This window comes from Gastrolobium bilobum, unplaced genomic scaffold, assembly GCF_033153095.1.
Source record: "Gastrolobium bilobum isolate Gb01-03AN ecotype WA unplaced genomic scaffold, APGP_CSIRO_Gbil_v1 utg13327, whole genome shotgun sequence".
Classification (NCBI taxonomy): domain Eukaryota; kingdom Viridiplantae; phylum Streptophyta; class Magnoliopsida; order Fabales; family Fabaceae; genus Gastrolobium; species Gastrolobium bilobum.
In genome coordinates, this window is record NW_026898149.1 from 20,114 (window position 1) to 42,867 (window position 22,754).

At 34.8% G+C, this 22,754-nt stretch overlaps 3 protein-coding genes across 3 annotated transcripts; all 3 read left to right on the forward strand.

Annotated features, from left to right (window-relative positions):
* Window positions 1-6,387: 6,387 nt before the first annotated feature.
* On the forward strand, window positions 6,388-8,355 carry LOC133313260 (F-box protein SKIP23-like). Its single transcript, XM_061514609.1, has 2 exons — window positions 6,388-7,563; window positions 8,101-8,355. The coding sequence occupies exon 1, from the start codon at window positions 6,407-6,409 to the stop codon at window positions 7,553-7,555; it is 1,149 nt and encodes a 382-aa protein (XP_061370593.1). The 5' UTR covers window positions 6,388-6,406; the 3' UTR covers window positions 7,556-7,563; window positions 8,101-8,355.
* Window positions 8,356-16,724: 8,369 nt separating this feature from the next.
* Window positions 16,725-18,917, forward strand: LOC133313263 (increased DNA methylation 1-like). Its single transcript, XM_061514612.1, has one exon. The coding sequence runs from the start codon at window positions 16,725-16,727 to the stop codon at window positions 18,915-18,917; it is 2,193 nt and encodes a 730-aa protein (XP_061370596.1).
* A 956-nt stretch (window positions 18,918-19,873) lies between these two features.
* LOC133313264 (uncharacterized) lies at window positions 19,874-21,297 on the forward strand. Its single transcript, XM_061514613.1, has 3 exons — window positions 19,874-19,902; window positions 20,394-20,482; window positions 20,927-21,297. Exons 1-3 carry the CDS (start codon window positions 19,874-19,876, stop codon window positions 21,295-21,297), a joined length of 489 nt encoding a protein of 162 aa, XP_061370597.1.
* Window positions 21,298-22,754: the final 1,457 nt, after the last annotated feature.

Genomic DNA, 22,754 nt, shown 5'->3' on the forward strand with positions numbered 1-22,754 from the left:
GTCTCAACTCAGTTATTTTCCCTTTTTATTTTAATTCATCAATCAAACAAACCAGTAACTTAGCAGCTCAGTTCTCCATTTATCACCTTACATTTCAACCACTAACATTAATTAACCCTATGTCATTTAGTGTCTATATCAACCGGTAGTTCATTCCAAACTAAGACATCAATTAAACAAATAGCACATTATGCTACAATGCATATCAAGCAGTACTGTAGACAACTCATATCAGTTCAATTGCCATGCACTGAATTCCTCACTAGGCTCTTTTCATATCACTTTTCTCTCATTTTTTCTAGGGTCAGTCACTCATCACCAGCTCTACATTGTTATATCTCACCCTAAAATTTACCTAGACATTTGATGTCTAATATGTGATAAACCTTTAGTTTATCTTATTTTATAGACTAAATTAATATAAAATATCAAGTTAAATAAGTCAAAAACTAGGGTTTAATATAATAATCATGAACATTATCTGAATTTTGTTTAATTGAATCATCTTTGCTATTTTTAAGAGATTTGTTGACAAAAGGAGTCAAAGATGAAGATTGGATAGATAGAGATCACAACTAGAAGAGATGATAGATCAAGAGATGATAGAGGAAGATCAAAAACAAGATAGATTTGAGATCTTATCAAGTTGTTAGAGAGGAAGCTTAAGCCTCCATCATGAAGCTTAAGCCTCTTAAACAAGCAAATAGCCTCTGCCAATGGAAGCTTAAGCCCCAATAAGGAAGCTTAAGCCCCAATAAGGAAGCTTAAGCCTCCAAGATACGCAAAAAGTCTCGGCCTATGGGCGCTTAAGCCCCCAACTCAGGGCTTAAGCGCGCTGCCAGAAGAAAGCTTCAAGTCGAGGAGCGCGCTTAAGCGCCCTCCAGTGCGCTTAAGCGCGCAACGCGAACTCTGCAATCACCGTTCTAGGAGGCTTAAGCGCGAATGGCCAAGCTTAAGCGCCCCAGAAACCCAACTTAGGCCCAATTCGAAGTATCCATCTAGGGCACGAACTCTTGGCTTACAAAAACACATTTGGGGCCAGACTTAATCAACTTTCATATTACAAAACAATTCTGGGTGCTTGGAGGCAGAAGGAACGCGGAAGATTCATCAGATTCATGTTCGTGAGCGGCGGAGACGGATCAACGTCAAGTTTTCACTGGAGATATTGAAGATTCACCAATCATCCATGGAGTTTGGGGCAGCTTTTCTTGTTTCTTTTGTCCTTGATATTGTTATGTCTGGCTAGTTCTTTAAGTAGTTAGGGTTAGATGGAATTCAATCAATTTATTATGCTTTGAACAATTCGTTATGTTAATTTTCCTTTATATCATGAATGAAGTTATCTGTTTTTAATGCTTTATATAGGCTTGAATCTTATATATTGATCATAGGTAAATGCATGACAATAGGGATGTTGGTGTGTGATCCATATCTGATAACTTCATCGTAAACGTTATGATTCTAGGAATAGACATAGGGTTTGATGTAGGTAAATGCATGACAATAGGGATGTTTGAGTGATTGCAACCACTCATTCTCATGAAGACCAAAGTTATCAAGAATACGTTGCCATTTGTCTTCAAAATCTTGAGTGCTCTTTTTTGTATAGATACAGTTATTGAAAACTCTCTTAAATGTGGCATGCTGCTGATAGCCATGAGACAATTTTTCTGGAAACTTTTTTGTGATGTGCCACATACAAAATCGATGCTTGCTGTTTGGGAAAACTTTGGATACTGCATTGGTAATTGACATGTCCTATAAATTCAATGACATATGTAAGAATACAATCATTAATATATGAAACAATTGAAAAGATGTACTTAAAATGATTATACCTGATCAGTAATTATGGCGCCCGGATGATTCTCATTCATTGCTTGGAGCCATTCCTTAAATAGCCAAACAAAAGTATCTTCCGTTTCGTCTTTCAATAAAGCACATCCGAACAAGATTGACTGTAAATGATTATTTACACCGACAAAAGGTCTAAATGGCATTGAATACTTATTAGTTTTGTATGTCGTGTCAAATGTGATGACATCACCAAAAAGCTCATAAGCTTGCCTGGACTTTGCATCAATCCAAAAAAAGCTTTACATGCGATCTTCATCATCACATTTAATGGAATAAAAGAAATTTGGATTCAATGATTGTTGTTTAACACAATAATATAACACAGCTTGTGCATCTCCTGTGTTATATATTCTTCTCCTCACACTTTTTAGATGATTATAACAATCTCGACTGTCAAACGATAAAAGAGGAGAAAGATAATTGGGAAATATATATGATGAATATGGAAAATCCAACCTGTGTGGCCTCGCAGGAATATTGAAACTGTCCCGCAGTAGAGAGAGGGGCGCACAACTCAGATTAGGGGTAGGACAGAGAATGATTAACGGCGGAGGCGAGGCATTAGAGTGCAAGCGGCAGCGCCGCGACGGAAGAGTGCGGTGGATTGGCGGTAGTGATGGGCAGCGACGGCAGAAATAGGCAGCGACGACAGAGATGGGTACAGAGTATAATTAGAGAGGGAAGGGAAGAGAAAGGGCTATTTAAGCATCAAATCATGACCGTAGGATGAGATAACTAATTTAACGGTGAGATGGATTGGTAATAACATTGGTAGAAATTTAACTTGGTTGTTATAATATTCTTCCATATATATATATATATATATATATATATATATATATATATATATATATATATATATATATATATATATATATATATGGAAAGAATATTATAACATATATATATATATATATGAGTTTGGTGTTTGTCATTTTAAATAACATAAGTTATGTCATTTTAGGAGAGAAATAGACACAGAAAAATGGAAATCATGGGAGAGAAAAAGTGTGTTTTTTTAATTTAAAATTTAAATAAATTTTTTTTTCTGTGTCTGTCTCTCTCTTAAAATGACATAATTTTATGTCATTTAAAATGACAAACACTTTTCCTATATATATATATATATATATATATGGGAAAATATTTCTACAGCCACTTTAGATAAAGTTGTCTACATCTACCCTTTTTAATTAAGTACGACAGGTCGTACATTAAAAGTGCATTTACTCTCTCTGCCACGTCAGCCGACAGTGTCTGAGGAGAGAGAAAAAAAAAGCAGCTTTATTGTTATAACTAAGTACGACCGGTCGTACTTAGTTAAAAAGTGGTAGCTGTAGATAACCTTATCTAAAGTGGATGTAGAAATACTTTTCCCGTATATAGCAAAATGATTTCTGCAGCCGCTGCACATACAGCAAGCCAGGATCCGGTTCCAAATCCTAAGATACGGTTCCGGATCCTGTTTTTATTTTTTTTGAAGCTGTGGGGCCCACTTTTCTGTGTCAGCTGCACATAACTGTTCTCTGCGGCCGCTGCAGAAAAACTATCCCCTATATATATATATATATATATATATATATATATATATATATATATGGATCTGGTTCTGAATCCTAGGATACGGTTCCGGATCCATTTTATTTTTTTTATAGCTGTGAGGTCCACTTTTTTGTGTCAGCTGCAGATAACACTGTCTATGGCGGCTGCAGATAACCCATATATATATATATATATATAGGACTTATCATTTCTGCAGCCGCCATAGACAGTGTTATCTGCAGCTGACACAGAAAAGTGGGCCCCCACATCTTTTCTTAAAAAAAAAAAATAATCTGGTTCCGTATCCTAGGATCCGCTGCCAGATCCTGGCTTGCTGCCTGCTGAAATCATTTTGCCATATATATATATGGGTTCTCTTTTTCTACAGTCAATGTAGATAACTTATCTACAGTGAGCCCAAAACGACGTCGTTTTGAGGAGAAAATCAAAGTATTTTTATAATTATAATTTATTTGAGGATTATAATAGTCTTTTTCATTATAATTTTTTAATTTTCAACCAAAATCGATGTCGTTTTGGGAGCTAATGTAGATAACTTATCTACATTCACTTTAGAAACATTAAAGCATATATATATATATATATATATATATATATATATATATATATATATATTAAAGAGTTGCATTTTCTCATACAACATGAGAGGAACTTTTCTCCTACACATACAATCAAGTGGGCCCATTAATTTAAGAGAAAAAAGAAAATGAAAGAAAATATTAACACGGAAATCGAGCTCTCGCTAGCATGAGAGGAACTTTATTCCTACAACATGAGATTTTTTTATCCCATATATATATATATATGAGATTGTAGTTTGTCCTATAACATGACACCATCAAATTTTCTACACACACAACATTTTGTGGGACCCGCACTTTTTAAAACAAAAAAAAATTAAAAAAGTTAAAGCACACAACACGAATCTCTATAACATTACACAATCAATTTTCTTACAACATAACTCTTATAAAACCCTATATATATATATATACATATATATATATGGGAAAAAGAATTCTTATGTTGTAGGAGAGCTCTCTTCTCATGTTAGTGAGAGTTCGTTTTGCGTGCAATAATTTTTTTTGTTTTCTTTATTTTTTATATGTGGGCCCCACCATAAATTTAAGTGTGTTGGAGATTTTCTCCTTTCCAATAGTATGAGAATAGCATTGCCCTATATATATATATATATATATATATATATATATATATATATATATATATATATATATGTATATAGGTAGGTCGAAAAGCCCTTTTCTTCCCCCGAAGAACATTTTCAGAAAAATCACCATGGTCGACTGGTCGCAACTTCCGAATTCACTCCTCCATCGAATATCCGAATGCCTTGACAACTCATATTAGGGGTAGGACAGAGAGGGATTAACGGAGGTGGCGAGGCGGTAGAGTGCGAGGGGCAGCACCGCGGCGGAAGACTGCGGTGGATTGGCGGCAGTGATGGGCAGCGACGGCAGAAATAGGCAGCGGCGACAGAGATGGGTACAGAGTATAATTAGAGAGGGAAGGGAAGAGAGAGGGCTATTTAAGCATCAAATCATGACCGTAGGATGAGATAACTAATTTAACGGTGAGATGGATTGGTAATAACATTGGTAGTAATCTAACTTGGTTGTTATAATCTTCTTTCCATATATATATATATATATATATATATATATATATATATGTTGGTGTTTTTCATTTTAAATAACATAAGTTATGTCATTTTAGGAGAGAGATAGACACGGAAAAATGGAAATCATGGGAGAGAGAAAGTGTGTTTTTTTAATTTAAAATTTAAATAAATTTTTTTTCTGGGTCTGTCTCTCTCTTAAAATGACATAACTTTATATCATTTAAAATGACAAACACTTTTATATATATATATATATATATATATATATATATATATATATATATATATATATATATATATATATATATATATATATGGGAAAATATTTCTGCAGCCACTTTAGATAAAGTTGTCTACAGCTATTCTTTTTAACTAAGTACGACCGGTCGTATATTGAAAGTGCATTTTCTCTCTCTGCCACGTCAGCCGACAGTGTCCGAGGAGAGAGAAAAAAAGAGCAGCTTTATTGTTATAACTAAGTACGACCGGTCGTACTTAGTTAAAAAGTGGTAGTTGTAGATAACCTTATCTAAAGTGGCTGTGGAAATACTTTTCCCGTATATAGCAAAATGGTTTCTGCAGCCGCTGCACATACAGCAAGCCAGGATCCGATTCCAAATCCTAGGATACGGTTCCAGATCCTGTTTTTTTTTTTTTGAAGCTGTGGGGCCCACTTTTCTGTGTCAGCTGCACATAACTGTTCTCTGCAGCCCCTGCAGAAAAACTATCCCCTATATATATATATATATATATATGTATGTATGGATCTGGTTCCGAATCCTAGGATACAGTTCCGGATCCATTTTATTTTTTTTATAGCTGTGAGGTCCACTTTTCTGTGTCAGCTGCAGATAACACTGTCTATGCAGATAACCCATATATATAGGACTTATCATTTCTGCAGCCGCCATAGACAGTGTTATCTGCAGCTGACACAGAAAAGTGGGCCCCGCATATTTTCTTAAAAAAAAAAAAAATAATCCCGTTCCGTATCCTAGGATCCGCTGCCGGATCCTGGCTTGCTGCCTGCAGAAATCATTTTGCCATATATATATATATGAGTTCGCTTTTTCTACAGTCAATGTAGATAACTTATCTACAGTGAGCCCAAAACGACGTCGTTTTGAGACGAAAATCAAAGTATTTTTATATTATAATTTATTTGAGGGTTATAATAGTCTTTTTCATTATAATTTTTTAATTTTCAACCAAAATCGATGTCGTTTTAGGAGCTAATGTAGATAACTTATCTACATTCACTTTAGATATATATATATATATATATATATATATAGGTCGAAAAGCCCTTTTCTCCCCCCGAAGAACATTTTCAGAAAAATCACCATGGCCGACTGGTCGCAACTTCCGAATTCACTCCTCCATCGAATATCCGAATGCCTTGACAGCTCACTCAGTGGCCTTCGTATCCGATCGGTATGTTCCTGGTGGCGCTCATCTTGTTGTCCCATCCCCACCTGCCACCCTTTCCCCTTTGAATCCCTAATCGTCAGTTCTAACAACAATAACAAGAACCCTTTAACCTTCACCGTCTCCAAGTGCACCTTGTTCCTCGTCACCCCACCCCATCAACCACAAAAACAACAACAACAAACCCTTCAACCCTGGTTGATCCAAATCCGCCAAGACCCAGGTGGCCGAACCAAGCTCTGTTACCCTTTCAATTGCACCCCAATCGAATCTTCCACATCCCATTTTCCCCAACAGTTGGACCTCTACGAATTACGCGTAACTGAATTGGGACACAAGATCTTCCTCGAGGTTATGAGTACTTCTGGCTCTCCAATTTTTGGAAAGGTGGTTTTTGTGCGGCTGGGGTCGACTTTCGTTCTGCTTATGCTTGTGCTTACGATTGGATATTTTGGGAGACTCACTCTTGGTGATGAGCGTTTGACTAACTTTGACATTTGCACACGGTACAGTGATGTCTGTGTTTTCAAGGGGAGACTTTGCGCTGTTGACGAGACAGGTCGGACCGTGGTGGTCGGGGCGGACTTGAGTGTGGGTTTGGTGGCGGAGCCGGTGTTTGGAGGTGTCAAGAAGTTCTTGGTTCATTCTGAGGGTGAGTTGTTGTTGGTGGACAAGTACTTTGTGGACGACAATGTAATTGATGATTATGATAGTGATGGTGCTGATGAAGCTAAAATTCCATTGCCTTATTTGTTAAGATGTGTGAGGTTTGATGTGTATAGGCTTGAGGAGGATGAGAAGAAGTGGGTGCAGTTGAGAAGTTTGGGGGACAGGGTTTTGTTGTGCGGGGATGATGATGCGTTTTCTGTTTCTGTGTCTGATTTGTGTGTTGGCAAAGGGAACTGTGTGATTTTTGGAGATTATCATAGCTTTGACATCGATGACCCGGAAAGTCAGATGGGTGTTTTTCAGTTGGATGAAGGTCGGGTTTTACCTTTGTCAGATTGTCCGGGTTTTTCCAAGTTGTTCTGGCCCCCTCCTGATTGGGTGAAGTTGCAGAATTGATATAGAGAGTATGTTATGTTCAGTTTTTTTTTTTTATGTTTTCCTGCTGAATTGTGCTATAATTATCTGCATTGCATATGAGTGTGTTATAAGGCACTATTTATTGCTTCGTGCTTGCTTTTGTAGTTCTACTTAAAATCCTAGATAAATAATAATTGTATGTAATATCCTAATCAAATATAAAATCCTGGATCCTAGTCAAATATAATATCCTAATAATATGCTTCTCCATTGTGCATCACCTACCTTACAACAGTAAAATTGCCTCTCTGTGTTTTCTCCTATACGTTGTTCTGAAGCCTTGGGGTGATACAGTTGTTGCTTTAGTTCATCTTTTTGTCTACTCTCATCTCGTGTTTTGATGATTTTCAATTTTTGAAGTCTAGCTGGACAATTGATGTTATCTCTGTTACTAATTTAATAGTTTTTTCTGGTTGTCTTTAGCTGCTTTTGTTTTCCCTACTCAGTACCCTGTTTTCATTTTCTCTTTTGTTATTTCAAACTTCTTTATATACTACTCAGATTGATTCTACCTGTCTGAACAGTTACCCTAGAAACTGTTGATAATTGACTTGGTATCCATAAGCCTCTAGGTGTGGGCTAGTGGTGGAGAGGATCTGGTTAGTATGAGGAGTTGTTGGGCCTATGTGCCAAGTGCAGGTGTATTTTTACTAGTTGCTACATCATTTGGTCAAAGGATTCTTATAAAATATTTTATATGTATTATATTTTTCTTCTCCTAGTATGTACAACTCTCAATGGTAGCACTTTTTAAGCTATAGCTCAACCTCAATTTTATTAACATACTTTTTATTTCTATGTGGCTCATTTTATTTCTAAAAAGAGTTAGGCAATGTGATTTGGAATAGGTGAGATCGAAACTATGATGGGATCTTCTTCTGTCAGTGAAACCAAATAGATAATACGATAGAACCGGACTGCCATGTTGTTAAATGCTAATTGTCGCAATGATTTCATCAAAATTTTAAAATAATTATCAACTTTATTGTTGCTCAACATGCTAATTGTTGTTGGAAATTGAAATTATGAAAAGGGATAAATACATTGATTCCCCTCAGCTTTGTGAAGACTTTACTTTTTGTTAGCAAATTCATCTTTACTATCAGTATATCACTAAGCTTAAGTTTTTAAACCAGCATTCTACCCATCAATTCCTTTGTAAAAACTTTGTATATAGAAACCCAAGCACAGTAGTTAGCCGCGCCGTATTGGCGTTGCGGTGCCTCGCCGCAAGAAGTCGCTCCGCATCACACCGGAATGCAATAGCGGCCATTGCAATCGCATTTGCGGCCATATTGCTGTCATAAGGTAAAATGTTAATTTTGTCCTAAATTTAAATGTGTAACAGATAAAATTTAAGGGTTTTTTAGTCTATCCGCGTCTCTCTTTGTCACTTCTGCTATCTCTTCCTTTAAAATATGTTTACTTTTGTCATTGTTTCTATCATATATATATATATATATATATATATATATATATATATATATATATATATATATATATATATATTCCGCTATTTCCGCAATCGCAACCGCAACCCGTTATAACGCTATAGCATTTTTCGGAGTTGGCCGTGACACGTCGCAATCCGCATTTGATAACTATGCCTGCGAGTAACCCATGGAGCTCAGCCTCTAAGGGATTAGTGTACCCTTTATATACATCCCAAGTCCATTAAGAAGAATGAAAGAGTTCTTAGATGTTTTAGGGGGAAATGGTTACTTGAGTGCGTACAGAAAAAAGAAAATAGTTAATTAGTAGTTGATAAATGTATATGCAAACATATGCATGAATTGGCAACTTTGAAATTAAACTTAAGCTAAATTCAAATGAAAATCTAGAGCAACAAATATTAGGATTTAGGATCACATTGAGATAATCTTTGCATTAATTGGTTAGTAATCCATATACTACAATAGAACCAAAAATATAAAGCATGAATTTTTTTATTTTTATTTTATATAAATGGAGGGCCTAGCCCAGAAACACTAAACAGAGAGCTGATGCATGTTTAAAGACACATGCTCCACCAGCATCTTTGAACAAAAAGAATTCCAAAAAACTCAATGCTATCAGGGGGAGAGGAAAACACCCTCAACTCTCCACCCTTGAGGTTAATTCCTACCTTAGCTAAGCTATCTCCACAATCATTAAATCATCTAGGAACATACTCCATATGAACTTGATCAAAAGACTGGGCTATTTTCTTGATTCTAGCAATTAAGGAAGAGAAGCCACAAGGATCATCTCTAGCTTCTGTACAGAGAATGGCCTCTTTGCTGTCACAACCAATCCAGACAATAGGAAAATTTTGCTCACCAGCTAGCTTAAGGCCTTGAAGAATACCCCATAATTCAGCTTCCAAAGGGGAGCAAGACCCTATGTTATAAGAGAATATCCAATCTGCATTTGAAGAGCAAGCGAACCCTCCACAAGCTCCTATGTGGGTTGACAGATTAACAACACCATCCACAAATTTTTTTACTCTTTTTTGGACAAAAATCTGGCCTGGACTACCAGAAGGATTAGGATGAACATACAACAAAGAAAAAGGATCAACAATGCCACTATTCTTCATGTCAGCAAGATAACTCAGTATCTTGTGTATTGGATCTTGGAGACTTGAAAATGAAACATCATGAACCGTGGAATTCCTCCATTGCCATAAGAACCAGCAGGTCACAAAAAAATTTTCTATCCACGAATGCCAGAGGTGCGAAGTAAAAGGCTTAAATAAATTAAGCCTGAACCAATCTATGTCATCTTCTGCAAGGAAGTAACTAAGGATTTTGCCAGCAAACCATCTCTCCCATACACCCCTCGCAGCTTTGCAATCTCTCAGAGTGTGGATTAAAGTTTCTTGATCATTGAAGCAGGTGGGACAATGCACCTCCCCTCCACTCCAGTGACAGGTGATGCTGCTGACAGGGAGCTTATTGAGACAAGCCGACCAAAGAAAAACAGTTATTCTGTAAGGACCTTTCCACTTCCAAATTGCTGACCAGATTCTGTCCTTTACATAGTTGGAGTTCATCAGTTGGCAGTAAGCGTTCCTAACAATGGATTTTCCTGGATTACTCTTCTTCCAATTGAGCCAGTCATCAGAGTTACTGAAATTAGGGGGAGGAATATTGTTCAACTTACTGCAAGTAGAGGTATCAAGGAATTTTTCCAGGTAATTCCAGTTCCGACCATCTGTATTATGATCTATTACATCACACACTTTGAGGCCTAGGTCAAACATATGAGGTTTGATTTAAGCAAGCTCAAAAAGAGTACATTGCCATCCTCCCCACAGGTCTGTCCAGAAACAAACTGTTCTGCCATTCTCTATCACCCACTCAAGCTGATTGATCATCTTATTTCTAGCTATGCAGATATTCTTCCACAGATTCGAGTCATGCATTTTGGCTAGCAAGCTATGGTTAGGATCTTGGTTCCTACCATATTTTCCAAGCAGAACTTTAGCCCATAGACTATCCTGGTCTCTAATAATCTGCCAAGCTAGCTTCTGCATAAAAGCTTCGTTTTGAATCCTGAGATTAATGATGCCAAGACCACCACAATCCTTGGGCTGACACATATGCTCATAATGAGCTTTCCTTTGAGAGTCCAGATCTCCCCAAATAAAGTTTCTTTGCATCTTTTCAATATCTTGGCAAACATGCACTGGAAGAGAATTGTTCTGCATGTGGTAGCAAGGTATGGCTGAAATTACACTTTTAGCTAAGGTGATTCTTCCAGCAAGAGAGAGGCATCTTGATTTCCCTCCTTGTAGCCTATCCTGTACTCTGGATATAACAGCAGCATAGTGGTTTTTATTTATTCTCCCATGTCTCATCATAGATCCCAAGTAGCAGCCAAGGTTATCAACCTTTTTGAAGCCACTGATTTCAGTAATGGACTTCACAACCTCATAAGGAGCATTTTTAGAGAAGTAAATGCAGGGTTTTCCTACACTCACACTTTGACCTGACATCTTTGAGAACTTTTCCAGACAGTGAGCAATACAATTAAGTTGGCTTAGAGAAGCTTCAGCGAAGAGAATGATGTCATCAGCAAACATAAGATGTGAAATGAGGGGGCAGATCTGCCAGCTCTAATTGGTTGCCAGTTTTTCACCTCCACTTCATCCATGATTATGTGAGTTAACTTCTCCATACAGAGAATAAAGAGATAAGGGGATAGAGGTCCCCTTGCCTAAAACGTGTAGAAAAGGGAAAGACGAAGAAGAAGCCTGACGGTGGTTCTTCGACCGCGTTGAGTTGATTTGTTCTCCGGTGAGGTTAAATATGAAATAAGCGAACCAAGCTTGACTAGTTTTCAGATCAGAACAACGGCGAGGAGGAAGATTAGCTTACGGGTAGAGTTCGAAGCTATAAAACAAGAAAATAGCTTCGGTGCATAGGGACTAGATGGAAAGAGAAGAGAAAGGAAAACGTAACTAGGGTTCAGAGTGAGACGATGAAAAAGAGATCAGCTTTGGAATTAGCTTTGCTAGTTGATACGACGAGGAGAAATGAATTATTTTATTTTTTTAAAATAGAGGTTAAAAGAAAGAAAAAAAATAAGTGTAAATACAATTTTCGGTCCTCAGCAAATTTTATGATTCTCCCTTTAGTCCCTAGCAAATAAAAAGGCTTTCGTGGTCCCTAAGAAATTCAAAGTTGACCCATTTTAGTCCTCTTGAAGGACTAATATGGGTCTTTTTTGAATTTGTGAGGGACCAAGATTTCAACTAAATAGGTCCATTTTGAATTTCTTAGGGACTGCGAATAGCCTTTTTATTTTCTAGGAACTAAAGCGGACATCGTGAAATTTGTTGAGAACCAAAAAGAGTATTTACTCAAAAAAAATAAAAAAATAAAAGAGCAAGCTCTTTCTTGGGTTAGTAAAAAGTAAATGAGATATGACTAAAGCAGAGATGAGTCATATCATCACTCTATGAGAAGTCCCCTTTTACTACCTACTGAACAATTTCATAGATGCATTAATGGTTGGGTTCAGCTTCTGAAACCTCTATTCAGCTAAATTCATAATTGAAACTAGTAGCTGAGACCAATTTGTGCGCAACTCATTGGACAAGAAGAAGATTTAAGAGAAGAGAATAAAAAAATTAAATAAAATAAAAAAATTAATAATAAAAATCCTGACCTTATCAGATTTTAAATAAATTAATAAATCAGATAAAAGTATAATGGGTTGAATATAATTGGGCTGGTAGAATAAGCATGGCCAAATTTATTTCATACAATGGCTGAATTGTTTTATTTTATTTGGACTTATTTAATTAATAGAAACCCAATGCACAAGCAATTCTACTCACCATACAAAAAAATTGTTGGGCATATCAGTTTGAAATGTCCTGATCAAAAATTCTACCTCACCCCCAATTCACGTTAACTCTCAAAAAAAAAAAAAAATCCAATTATTTTTAACTCACGCACAATGTGTTACGCTAGTCACTTTATTGTATATATATATATATATATATATATATATATGTATATATATGTATATATTTTATTTTTATGTGGACGGTAAACAGAACAAACATTAACAATGCTTATGACACCTCTCAGCTAAACTATCCCTTTTTCAAAAGTCAGCACTCAATGCACAGTTATTTTTTTTTTATCAAGGTACGTGCAACTTAATTGGCCAATAACTGAATTGTGCTTAGCATAAGCAGCTCACACTTATCCCAAACTTAGTGATTTGCACACTCTCAAAATGCTCACTCAGCACAACCGAGCCACTTTAACTTCTCAATAAACATTTTTTTTTTATTTCACAGAACAAATTTTCCATTGATTTAAAGAGGACAACACTAACACATGGACTGTAATAGAGACATATCAGACACATGTTGGCATATGTCTGAGTGTGTCGATGTCCGACACACATTTTGTATAAAAAACAACTTTGTGCATCTGTGATTGTACATGTCACTCAACCCATCATAACTTTGTTCCAGTGTGAAATGAACCGGTCATACTTAAATAAAACTTAACATTTTTCTCTTCACTTTTCTATATCACATAAATCAAGAAAGATTTCCAAGCATTACAAACAATACCAAGCGTTCAGAGCAGGAGTGACCAAGTGATCACGAGTTCGATGCTTATTACCTCCCTTTTAATAAATAAATAAGAGAACGGATCCACTTACCACAAGAAAAGTTTACCACTCTTACAACCAACAATCACTGTTGATTTTCGTCAATCTAACGTTATAATTGATTGAGAATTAATAATATTTATTAGGTCACATTTATTAATTAATTATTAATTCTCAATAAATTATAATTGTTAGATTGACAAAAATCAACGGTGATTAAGTTGGTTGTAAGAGTGTTAAACTTTTTTGGTAGTAAGTATATCCATCCCTATAATAAAATATAAAAATATAAAATTAGAAGCATTTTAGCAAATAATTAGTGCTGGTTTAGTGGTAAGTGCTATAAGTTATAATTCACATGGTTTATGTTTGAATTTCATTTGTGGTATTTTTCAAGTAACTAATGCCGGTTTAATACTAGTTGAATGAGGTTCATGATCGATTCATCGATTTATACCGAGTCAAATTTATAGCCGGTCTAATATTTAAATTGGGCCAGTTGGGGGTCTGATTTATAGGTTAACCAATCGAATTGGATGGTTCGGGTGAGTTTTTATAACACTGGCTTGAAGAGAATTTGATATCTATTATCATCTTTCATTATTACTTAGACAGAAAATAATTATTATGACTACATCAATTTGAAAATATTATGATTTGAAATTAGTTGACATGTTTATGTTATTCCCCTAACTCTAATAAAGTTTGCTATCCCAGGATTTAAAGAGATTTGAGTATATTGAGCCAAATACTGCTATATGTATGATTTAATAAAGTTAAGGTAATGATAATTTGTAGGACCTGTTTTAAGTACTTTATTTCCTTCTAATCACCATTCATGTTGAGAAACATCAAAAGAGGTAGAGAGAAAATTGAAAAAATATGAGAAATGAGAAATTCATATTTCCTGGACGATAGAATATGTAGAGTGTAATTAAACATTAATAGATTTATACAAAAAAAAAAAAAAACATTGATAGATCATATGTTAATTGGTAGATAATTAGATGTTATATGTTCCGATGTTAGTTTAAATCCTAGAATCACATTGGACTCTTTAAGCTCTTTCTCTCCTCATTCTTTTTCTATATAAAGAAATGTCATCCTCCAAAATAAAAGCTAATACTTGAACCTATAACTTGTTTGAATAAAAAATTTCTATTTATAGTTGAAGTTTTGGGTTCAGATAGGGGTTTCGTGCAATTATTTCTTTATTCCTCATTGATGTATCTGGCTCAGATTTTGGCATTATACATTATTTTCTTTTTATTCTTAATTTCTTAGAATATAACTAACTTATTTGCTAACTCAAGGCTGACTCATGATTGACTCATCATATCTAAATAATTTATGTTTGTTGACTCATTATATCTAAACAATTTATGTTTGTTGACTCATCATATCTAAACAATTTATCAATCAAACATTAATACATAAATCATCAATCAATTAATAAATCAATTAATCATGATTTATCATCTAATTTATATATATATATATTCACATAAATCAAATAATATTACTATTATTATTATCTTACCTCTTATTATTTTAACTATTATTAACTCATTAATTAAAAATATTAAATTCCAAGATTGTTAATTACAAAAATACTAAATATCATTATTATCCATAAAAAAATTATTATATTATTATTATTATTATTTTATTAAAAGAAAATATGGGGTATTACATTCTACCCTCCTTAAAAGAAGTTTCGTCTACGAAACTTAAAAGTTTGAGCTCCTCAAATTAACTAAAAGGCATAAGGTTAAAGTTAATAAAAATATGGGGTATTACATAAAGTATCGGTGCTTCATAGAATTTTTACCGAACTAATCTAGTGTGTCAATGATTGACTCTTCGTATAAATAAAATGAATAGCTGTAAGAAAATGAATAACGCAATATACAAATTACAAATAATAACGTCATGGTTCAAATCTAAACTTAAATGCAAATAGTAACATCATCTTATAATTCAAATGCCGATATGATCCTAGTCAGATTCTAGTCATCCTATAATTCAAATGTAGATATGACTCTAGTTAGATCTTAGTCATTCTATAATTCAAATTGTGATTCGAATTGCATAAATGACAAAAAAAATTAAGAAAATAAACAAATGGTTCATTTTTTTCTAAAGTTACTTTAGACAACTTTTTCTAATGTCCACTGAAATGACGTCGTCTTGTGGCGAAAATCATGGTGTATTTTTAATTCTAATTTAAGGCAGCTATACAAAAACACCATGAATACAAATGAATAGTTTTATAGAAATGAATAAGGCAGCTATACAAAATTACAAAATACAAATACCAACGTTATGATTCAAATCTAAACTTAAATGTAAATAATAACCTGATGATTCAAATCTAAACATAAATGCAAATAGTAATGTCATTCTATAATTCAAATGCCGATATGATTTTATCCAGATCCTAGTCAAATGAGAAATAAAATTGTGTTTGTGATAAATAAGTTTCGTCTTCGAAACTTAAAAGTTTGAGTTCCTCAAATTAACTAAAAGGCATAAGGTTAAAGTTAATACAAATATGGGGTATTACATAAAGTATCGGTGCTTCATAGCATGTGATAATACATAATTAAAATGAAATTGTTTTTTTACAGTTTATTTCTCTACATCTTAAAATCTTAACTAAAAAATACATTTCAGAAATTTCCCTTGTTTTTCTTGACAGATATGTTGTTTAATTATTAATGAGCCTCAATTTATGTAATTTCTAATCAAATTAATTATTAATGAGCCTCAATTTACGTAATTTCTAATCAAATGCAGCATTTCATATATAAAATTGGGGGATACTCTGTCATGGTAACGAATCATTTAATACGTATTAATCACATATATAAATCATCAAACGGAAAAACATCATGCGATCAATTGAAATAGAAACCGTGTGTGTTATTGCGAAAAAGTTGTAGGAAAAAAGAAGAGTTAAGTGAGAAGGTCTTTGTTGGCGATCAACTCTGCTTGAACAGGGTTTTGCAGGAAATATTTGAATTTGATGGCTCTTAGTTCGGCTCCTGCAGTGTCTATTGAACCAGTTGTTTGCCCTCAAGCAGTGATTGAGTGGTACAAATTAACAGGATCAACAGATTACAAGCGAGGTTGTAGGAAAAGAGATCTGTCCTTAAAAGCAAAGCAACATCTATGTGCTTTGGGTTGGAATTTGTGGTACATTGCTAAGCAAGGTCGATGGGAATTGCGTTATACATCACCCAATGGCAGGAACCATATTTCTCTCAGAAGTGCATGCGAAAGATGCATAGAAGAGGGAGGTTGTGGGCCTGAAAATGTTCCCTTGATTCAGAAAACAAAGGGTCTTCAAGTTAAGCGTGATCATGATCATGATCCTTCAACTACAGCCATTTCATCTTCTGCACAGCCACAAGTGCAACCAAGAAAATGCAAGAAACGAAGAGCAAGAGCGCAGTCATTTGATGATGATGAGCTTGATCAGGCCTCTTCCACTGCTGTCATTCCATCTTCTGCACAATCACATGAGGTATCAAGAAAATGCAAGAAACCGAGGGCTGAGCCAAGAAAGTGCAAGAAACCGAGGGCTGAGCCAAGAAAGTGCAAGAAAAGGCAAAGGGAGTCATTTGATGATGGTGATGATGATGAGTGGAATCCGGTGGGTCAATCTCAATCCACGAGTGAGCTTGATCAGGCCTCTTCCACTGCTGTCATTTCATCTTCTGCACAATCCCAGGAGGTACCAAGAAAATGCAAGAAACCGAGGGCTGATCCAAGAAAATGCAAGAAACTGAGGTCTGAGCCAAGAAAATGCAAGAAACTGAAGGCTGAGCCAAGAAAATGCAAGAAACCGAGGGTGAGGCATGGGGATGAGGCACAAAGTTCTTCAAATCCTGGTACAGTTAACTCTTGGTTGATAGACACCAACGTGGTACTTTCAGAATCCAAGGTTTTGGGCCCCACTAACTTTGAGGCTCATGCTGGTTGTACAAAGCAACTTCCATCAACTAGTATCTTCTTGGAAGATGGAAGGTCACTGTTGGATTGCCAAAGGGAAGCATTGAGTACTTCACAACAAAAAAATCACGATGTTGTTATGCAGAGAGACAGTGTTTATAAAGACAATAATGACAGCGTCTGTTCCATATGTCGTTATGGTGGTGAATTGATACTCTGTGATAGATGTCCATCCTCATTCCATCTCACTTGTCTTGGTCTTGAACAAGTTCCTGATGGTGATTGGTTTTGCCCACCATGTTGCTGCAAAATATGCAACCGAGCAAAATACAGAGAAGATTGTGCAGATAATGTGGATTGCAGTGTTCTCGTTTGTGATCAATGTGAGCACAAATACCACATTGGCTGCCTAAAGACTAGAGGCTTTACCAGTAACTTGGAAAACAGCCCTAATAAGAATTGGTTCTGCAATTCTGATTGTGAGAACATATTTTGCAGTCTACAGAAGCTGATAGGAAAAGCAATTCCCGTGGGGGGTGCAGATAATCTTACTTGGATGATGTTGAAGACCTTGAAAAGTGATAACCTTGGAGATCTTACTTCTGAAGACCTTGAGCGCTTGAGTCAAATTGAAAGCAAGCTAAGTGTGGCTCTTGGAGTATTCCGTGAGTGTTTTGATCCCGTTATTGATCCTCTCACTGGGAGAGATATCATATCAGATATTATGTCTAGCAGAGGTTCAGAACTTGATGGTTCCAACTTTCGTGGGTTCTACACGGTGATTTTGGAGAGGAATGACCAAGTGATTTCTGCTGCCACCATAAGGATTTATGGTCAGAAGGTTGCTGAGCTACCATTTGTTGCCACTGGGAGGATGTTTCGAAGACTTGGAATGTGTAGTATCTTGATGAATGAGCTTGAGAAGCATTTGACTCACTTGGGAATTGAGAGGATGATCTTGCCTTCCTCTCCTAGTGTGATAGACACTTGGACAAACTCATTTGGCTTTGCAAGGATGACAGATTTGGATAAGTCTCAATTTCTTGACTATACTTTTGTAGACTTCCAAGACACCATTATGTGCCACAAATTATTGATGAAGCCTTCAATCAAACGTTTTGATGGTTATGTGGCAACTGGAAGTTCAAGTATTCCTGGGTTTGAGTCAAGTGTGGCTGGAAGTTCAAGTGCTGATGATGCTCAACCATTGCAGCAGCACCAACATGCCAGACTTCAGTGGGAAGCAGAAAATATACAAGATTAGTTGAAAATAGAAAATTTTATTTGATACTGCAGAACATTGGTGATGATTACTTGAAAATACCCTACCAATGCAAAATTATTTGATTGATTTGTGGTTAATTTTTTAACAGTGAGTTAGGAAGAAAAGGAAAGCTGGAGCTCGTACCTGGGCAAAGGACTTCGTGGTTAACATTAGAAAATAAACATAGTTATAGCATTTATCATTTCAACAAACAACGTATATCAGTAATCTTTTGTAACAGGTGTAGTTATGTTGAATGTAACAGGTGTAGCCTTGTGGAATATTAGTGGGGTATTTTAGTGCTACGTGGCATTTGTGTGGCTGGAAATGAATATAATAAAACCAATAGTGTAATCGATGGAAAAACATTCATTGAATTCATAACAGAAAATTCTTCTTTTCGTTACCTTTCTTGTTCTCTATTTCTCTGTTGGGGCTAGTCCCTTAACATAGTGTCGCCCTTTCTACATGTGTGATATATAAAAAAAGTCTTGCATTGATTGTTACTTAGAATTTAAGCAGGTTAAAAAATGAAGATATCTAGTATATGCTTTGGTTTATACGGTGGTGAAAATATATAAAAGTCTAGCATTGATTGCAGGATTGTTTATATGGTGGTGACTGTTGAGGAGGTGGTGTGTGTAGGAGTTCAACAGTAGCTTAATAGATAAGTAGTGATATTGGATATTGTAATATAATTGAGAGCTGATGTAATTGTATAGTTGCATAAATAGAGTCAATAAGCTGTTAGGAACGTGCTAGAAGCGGTGAGTTAGTGAGGTGTCACTTACGTGGCTTATTCACAAGCTCCTCCTATAAATAGAGTTTTGATGTAAAGAACCGATATCAGAAATAATAACCCATTTTTACTCTTCTTTTAATTCTCAGAGCAACTCTGCTCTATCAATGTGCATGAGTCATGGCCACATATAACAGCTATTAATTGATCCTGGTGAATGCTTGTTGATTGTTGGTATGCCAGCATGTTGGCAAAGAAGAGCAATATTAGAGAAAATAAATATTAATGCAGGGGATTTCACCCCATTCATAAGAATATAGATGGCTAGATCCCTTGTTCATTTTGGTTAAGCATATTGAGCATATTTATTGAATGATTAAAAAATAAAAGCATTAAGAACTTAGGTACTTTTATGTAAATTACCTCACAGATGTTAAGCATATAGGCAACTTGGATTTGCACAAATCACTTTAGTTATAGTTTTACGGTGAAGAGGTTGTATCAAAGTTGAGTTTGTATTCTAACAATAAACACTCCCAAACTACTCATAATGGTCCCTAACTAAATCTAAAATCTAGCTAGGACTATATTCACAAGGGTAATAGCAGATAGAGCACTTGTATTAAAAAAAAAAAAAAATAGAGCACTTAATGCATAGTTAATCCCAAGAAAGCTAACATAAATAATGCATGTATGGGACAAGAGTAACTCATCCTTCAAGCATTTCCCTTTTTCAGATTTGGCCTATTTGTTTTCTTTGCTCCCCTGTTGCTTATTGCCAGCTTCTGTTATGCTCCTTCTGCTATAGCAACAACTGAAGTTTCAGGTTTGTGGCTCATGCTGACACTCAATGAAGAATGGAAAACTATTAATGAATTGTGTATATCTCTTGAGACTTGAGTTTTGAGGAAATAGAGACCATACCACTTAGACATAACACTTCATACACTAAATTCAGTCAGTGAAAATTATGGTTACTTGCTAGTTAGACTTTGACTGTTATTATTGTCATCCAAATTAATTCAAATCAATGATTTATTTTAGCATCAACATGCATGTAAATTGTGGTATATTCTGCTTCTTGACATCTAGTAGTATGGTCACCAAAGTGGTATAATTATTTTGCTATTTTGACTGGCACATAATTTTTCTTTTCTTTTTTGTATTTATATATTCACTCTATATCTATCTACATGAAAGAATTCAAATTTACTATCATAGAACTATATATTATGTATTTAAGTGATGTACTTTTGCATTTCTTACACAGGGAATGAAGTGAACACTGATGGGAAGCTTGTAAATGAGCAACTGACAAAGACAAGCCTAGGAGGACATAATGAAGAAGAAAAATTCAAAGGATTTTTTTTCCCAAAACCAATTCCAATTGTTAAGCCTTTCCCTAAGCCTATTCCAAAGCCAACTCCCATTGTTAAGCCTATTCCAAAACCATTTGCAGTGAAAAAGCCAATTCTTGATGTTGAGCCAGAGTTAATTTTCAAGATTAAGCCTATCAGGATAAAGCCTTTTCCTAAACCGCTACCGCCTTTACCTAAAAGGCCTTTTCCTAAAGTGAAGAAATCAAAATTTCCAAAACATTCACAAGCCAATTCACAAGCCAATTCCAACTCCATAATATGATAAGATCTTCCTCCGCATTCTATTAAACTTACCATGCTTAAAAAGATTACCTTTCCATTTCTATAGTCTCTATATATATAGCTACGCCTGTATCTCAGACATCAATTGGGTTAGCATAATCCAATTGTATACCAATCTTGTGTATTTTATTGGAATATATGTAATTAATGCCTTCGCTTTAATAAAGTTCTAAGGATTGCTCTTGTAACTCGATTCTATTAATCCATGAGTGGTACTGATTTTTTTTTTTTGTTTCAATTTAATTTTTAAGGGAAATATTACTCTCACGTTATATCAGAGAATTTTTAAATGAAATATTACTCTCACGTTATATGAGTGGTACTGATTTTTTTTTTGTTTGTTTTAATTGTATTTTTAAGGAAAATATTACTCTCACGTTATATCAGAGAAAAATTCTTTGATGCAGTCACAACCTCTGAAGCACGGACTCGTGCATTTTTTAAAAATGTGCGTGTCGGACACGCTCCGACACACGTCTGACACGCAGTCAATATTTTAGGACACACGATCAACTCTTCGACACTTTCCGACATATTTTTTTGACACGCAGTCAACTTTTTTCGACACGTGGTCAACACTCGGACATGTTTTTTTTATTCTTAATTTTATTTTATTAACTAAAAATTAAAAAATTATTTATAAATCAATTTTTTTCTGTTATGAAATTTGACATAAAAGATTAACAAGGTACAAAAAATTATTTTTGTTTATATTTATGTTATGAAATTTGAATATTTGATTGGTTATATAACTTATTATGGACTGTTATATCTGTTAAATATAAATTATATTATATATATTGAAAATATTATTTAATATTAAAACGTGTCCCAACGTGTCAAAATATGCCATTTTTTAGAATTAACGTGTCGGCGAGTCGTGTCGTGTCCCGTGTCAGTATCGTGCATCATAGGTCACAACTTAGAGGAGAGAGGAGAGAGATTTTTTTTTTTTTTTATCTCTTATAACATAAGAATAATATTCCCCTATTTTTAATGGAAAAAATATTTGTCTTTTTAAAAAAACATTAATTTCAGTTCAGATTATTTTATATTTCGTTAAAAAAATTCTCACTTTCTCCGATTATAATATGTTTTTATTACCATAAAATAGTAATTTTGACAAAATGACACAATTTTGAATCATTTCAAAAGGACAAACACCATCCTGTAATTCTTTTTATTATTTGTGTGATTTACATTTTGAGCAAAGCTACTCGTACAACATTAACCATACAAAAAATTATAACACAATGCATATATATATATATGCTAATCTTACACTCAATCTTAAACGTTGATTTTCGTCCATCAAACGATTGTAATTAATTGGATTATTCTCATTAAATAATTATTAATTTTCAATAAATTATAACCGTCAGATATCAAAAATTAACGGTTAAGATTGAGTGTAAGAATTATTATTTTTACATCATC